At 42.6% G+C, this 4,839-nt stretch overlaps 1 protein-coding gene across 1 annotated transcript; it reads right to left on the bottom strand.

Moving 5' to 3' along the window:
• Positions 1-947: 947 nt before the first annotated feature.
• On the bottom strand, positions 948-4,531 carry LOC134936060 (putative nuclease HARBI1). Its single transcript, XM_063931001.1, has 4 exons — positions 3,670-4,531; positions 3,213-3,585; positions 2,882-2,903; positions 948-1,579 (listed from the first exon to the last, which is right to left on the bottom strand). Exons 1-3 carry the CDS (start codon positions 4,412-4,414, stop codon positions 2,900-2,902), a joined length of 1,122 nt encoding a protein of 373 aa, XP_063787071.1. The 5' UTR covers positions 4,415-4,531; the 3' UTR covers positions 948-1,579; positions 2,882-2,899.
• Positions 4,532-4,839: the final 308 nt, after the last annotated feature.

Genomic DNA, 4,839 nt, shown 5'->3' with positions numbered 1-4,839 from the left:
AGGGAATGGCAAAGCTGTGTCAGGGCATGCTGGGATGTGTAGTTTCTCAACAGTTGGAGTGCCGCAGTTTGGACAGGCCTGCTTTAATGGCAAAGTTACTACATCCTGCCTGTTTTATGGTACAATCATTAGCAGAACACACAAGCCTGCTCAGCCTTTTTATCAGATTTTAAAGTGTTCCAGACCATGTGTTAAATTTACTACTATGTGAGTTATATTTAAGATGGAACGTTGCCCATAGCAATCAAGCAAAAATATGATTATTATATTGTAGAAGTGGATCCCAATTTTTAAAGTATAATCTTATTGGTTGCTATGTCCGACATCCCATGTTAAAGATAACTACCATCTTCGTCAATGTTACACCATGTTGGCATTCATTCCCATTTGTTGTTTTATTTGTATTTTATTTTTAGGGGGTTGGTCCTGCATCATCACACTGCATATCCACATCTTCAGAAGGCCAACATATCATAGCATTCCCACACTCCCTGAAAGCTGCCCTTACTAAATAAGTGCAAACAGGTTTGAGTAGAACAATTAGTAATTTTGAGAATGTAACTTTCACACAAAAAAACAGTGTGTCATTAGGCTGCATAACAAAGTGAAGCATGTGATTTGTAAGTGTAAATATTCAGACTACACAGGCCCAAGTGTAAAAGGCAAACAACATACTAAACTCCACTCAGGTCTAACTGTTTACCAGAAAAACTAACACATATAAACCCTGTTCTCCTGGCAACCCTGGCTACCTAATGAGTGTCAACCTAGAGTGGACACACAAAACATTGCACACATACACACTGTACATATAATGACACTCACAAATATGTCAAGGCAACATGTACACCATGATGAAATGTTCAAATATTTGTCCAGGGTCCAAGAATTCTAACAGTACAACACTGCATGTTTTGACATTGTAAGTGTAAGTGGGTAATCATTTTTTTCATTATAAAACAAAACTTACTTTCCACGGCAACCTCAAGACTCCCGGACCGGTCTGCAGGGGCTTCCTCTGCCCATTCACTGGGTGGGGATGTTGGCTGGATGGGGGAAGGTGGCTGGATGGGGGAAGGAGGAGGGATTGGGGAAGGAGGAGGGATTGGGGAAGGAGGAGGGATTGGGGAAGGAGGAGGGATTGGGGCAGGAGGCTGGATGGGGGAAGGAGGCTGGATTTGGTTGCCAATTTCAGAGGGGGGGTCTGATTGAGAGGGCGAGGGGGGCGGAGAGAAAGTTAAGGCAATAGAGGGTGTGGGGGGTTCAGATTGGGATGTAGAATTAGAAGGAGAAGGGGTATGGGAAGGAGGAGAAGGGGTCCCAGAAAGAGATGGAGAGGTGTGGTGAGAAGGGGAATGGAAAGTGGAGTGGGCCAGGGAAGCTGATGGGGCCTGGGAAGCTGAGGTGGACTGGGAAGATGAGGTGGACTGGGAAGCTGAGGGGGACTGTGAAGGGGAGGGGGAGTGAGAAGGGGAGGGGGAGTGAGAAGGGGAGGGGGAGTGAGAAGGGGAGGGGGAGTGTGAAGGTGAGGGGGAGTGGGAAGGGGAAGGGGGTGGTGAGTTTTGCCGTTGTTGTTGTCCTAGAATGATAATTGTGTACAAATTTTGTAAACATGAGAAATTACTTAGTAATCAATTTCTTTTCTCAATGTTCTGTTCAATGTTAAATGTTTTTTTTTTGTAATAGCAAAGCAAACATGTTAAGATCCTCTTCATGTTGGCCACAGCAAACAAAATGAGTCCAAATTTTTACTTTGAAGCTCATTCCTTCATCTAGTCAATTGAGTCATAGTGATTGGTCTAGGCAACATCACCAGATTACTATTCCAGGAACCTTATTATATAGCCAGCACTGATCAAGTTTTTTGGTTCTTTTTCCTGCCTGCTTCTTATTTTTTTGAAACATGCACTTGTTTGGTGTTACTTTGCTACAGTCAGTACTGTTTTCCCTAACCACACACAGTGTCATGATTTCCAAAAAAGGACACAGCAGGTTGCAATTAGCCTACCATTTACTGTAAAATGATTGAAATTCCAAGGGGATTACAGCAGGAATTTCGTTTGCAATTGGCCAAAAGCATGTGCACTGCAGGGGTGGCAGATATAACATGTGCAGAGAGAGTTAGATTTTGTTGGTTTGAGTAATTATGGGCAGGGTAAATACATGCTGCTTTATTTTAACAATGCAAATTTATATGCAGATTTAACATACCCCACCCAAAAATTACTCTCTCTGCACATGTTACATATGCTTCCCCTGCAGTGCACATTGTATTGAACAATTGAACCATAAATTCCGGAAGCCCTAAACTTGGAAAAAAACACAGTAGCACAATTTTGAACCAAAACATTATGTAAGGTAACTTACTTCGTGTATGCAGAGCCCGAATTTGCTGGCGGATCTCCGCCAACAAATCTGGAGTCCTCCTACGGAGATCACTCCACCTCCTTTCTAGCTGGATGATTGTCTGCCTGCTGCGGACGCGAGTCCGCAGCAGGCGGCGGACCTCCGCGTAGGCCTCGCGCTTCACCCGATTGGGGATGAAGCGCCCAACGCGGCCTACGCGGCGGTCCATCACCGCAACCAGCACGCGGAGCTCCCGCCTGGTGAACGGTGCTGCACGCATCATGGCAATGGCGTTTTCCTTATTTGGGCATATATTTATAGTGTCTGTTAGCATGTGATTGGTCAAAAATCTATGTTGTCATTTCTAATAACTTTATTGCTCTAAGCAATGCTGTGAAGAGCAGAGTGTTATTTGGCACGAGCGGAAATTCGCATTAGCAGAAGCGAAAATGTTTTGAACACAAATTTAAGAAAACAAAACACACACAGAGACACAGACTTTAGATAAAATTACTATACATATCTGTGTACTCACCACAGTTCGTGTGATCATTCAGCTGGACAGTCACAAAGTGTGAAACATTGAGTATCATTTGTTTGTGTGTTTGGTTACAGAATCCGGATTTGAGGATATAAAATAAATAAGGACACTATTTATTAACATTACAGTATTTAAATTTCTAAAAAAACATTGTAAGCTTAACGTGTTTTTGGATTTTGATAAAAAAAACAATTACCCATTCCAACACAACAAAAGCCTTACCCAATCACTTTACAAGATCATACAAAATGCAATCATGGTTTAAAAAACATAAGCATACTGTGTTGTATTATTTCTGCAAATATAAAATATAAAAACACTATACCTGAAATATTCTGCAACAATTCTTGCCCTCACTTGGCTCCCCCTCCGTGTCACACTCCCCCCACCGAAGCGTGGACCAACCCCTGGCTCCTCATCAGGCAATTCCTCTGCCTGAGGAAGCTCTACACTACTCCTTACCGCGATATTATGTAGTATTGCGCACAGGACCACTATTTTACTTGCCATCTCCGGCGAATACATGATGTCGCCACCAGTGCGGTGGAGCACACGAAACCGCCCTTTAAGGACACCAATTGTGCGCTCCACCAGCTGCCTAGTGGCAGTAAGCGCGGAGTTAAATGCCATCTGTGGTCCTGGCCTGGGATTACGGTAAGGAGTCATGAGCCAGGGGGTGCAAGGATATCCACGGTCTCCTGTTGGTAGATAATCCAATATTTCAAAATAGTATATTTGTCAAGTTATTTTTGTTTGTTTCAAAAATTAAAGCTAAAACTCACCCAATAACCACATGTCTGCTCGTTGACTTGATCTTAATCTCTGCCATATCCCTGATTGTCTAATGACATATGCATCATGGGAACTTCCAGTAAACTTTGCATTCAGGGAAAGGATCTGGAGGGATGGCCCACAAACAACCATTACATTCAGAGAATGAAACAGTTTCCTGTTTCTAAAAATTTCTTCATTATGTCTTGGTGGCTGAATAGCAACATGTGTGCCATCCACAACCCCAATAACATGTGGGAAGCGACTACCACCTTCCGCAAATTGCCGCTTCACCACATCTAGGGCACCAACATCCAAAGGCATATCAATGAACTGCTTCACCCGCTTTAGGAAAGCCTGGCAGACACGCCGCAGGACCTTACTGAACTGGCCCTGCGACATGCCAACCAGGTCTCCCACAACATGCTGATATGAGGCTGTAGCCAAAAAATGTAACACTGCAAGGAATTGTGTCAATGGTGGTATTGCTGTAGGATACCGAATTTCAGACTCCAGATCACTCTCTATTATGGAGAGAGTGTCTAGGATTAGATGTGGTGGCAGCCGGTATCTACGCACCACCACATCATCTGGCATCCCAAAAAGTAGGACACGGGTTCGGAAAATTGGTGGCCTAGCACGCCTCCGTTGCCTTGGTTGATGAGGAGCCGGCTGTGGTTGTGGGGCTTGCGGTTGGGGTGGGAGTGCTGGCGTGGGTTGGGGAGGTAGGGCTTCTGCTGCAATATATATTGACATCACACACTTTAAAAAAAAAAAAAAAAAACAAAGATGAAGAATACAAAACTAAAGTTTGACAAATATACTACAATAAAATGGTTTGACAAATGTGGTGTCAACTTACTGCAGGAGCGTACATTTTTTCTGTGTTGAATTCATGTCCAAAATGTAAAAGATTTGGCAAATAACAAATAAAGAACAAATTTAATTAAAAATACATATGTTATTTTTACAATTTCCAAAAAAAAATTATGGGTACATTTCTCTGCATAAAAAACTTCACTAACACCAATAAAAAACCACAAACAAAAAATAATAGGCATTTAGTAGCTAGACCAGGAAAGACAAACACTACTTTGCAGATCAATCCTGGTAAAAAAAAAATTGGTTTAGCCAAAAGGCAAAAAAAAAAAAAATATTTTACAAAACACAAACAGGCACCA

This window comes from Pseudophryne corroboree, chromosome 1 (genome assembly GCF_028390025.1).
Source record: "Pseudophryne corroboree isolate aPseCor3 chromosome 1, aPseCor3.hap2, whole genome shotgun sequence".
In the NCBI taxonomy this organism is placed as follows: Eukaryota; Metazoa; Chordata; class Amphibia; order Anura; family Myobatrachidae; genus Pseudophryne; species Pseudophryne corroboree.
Note: the sequence above shows the minus strand (reverse complement) of the source record. Positions and strands in the feature narration are given on the sequence as shown.

Coding starts and splice junctions, on each gene's coding strand:
- LOC134936060 (XM_063931001.1), bottom strand. CDS start 4,414: ATGTCAATATATATTGCAGCAGAAGCCCTACCTCCCCAACCCACGCCA. Junction 3,586..3,669: donor AGCAGACATGTGGTTATTGG/GTGAGTTTTAGC, acceptor ATCTACCAACAG/GAGACCGTGGATATCCTTGC.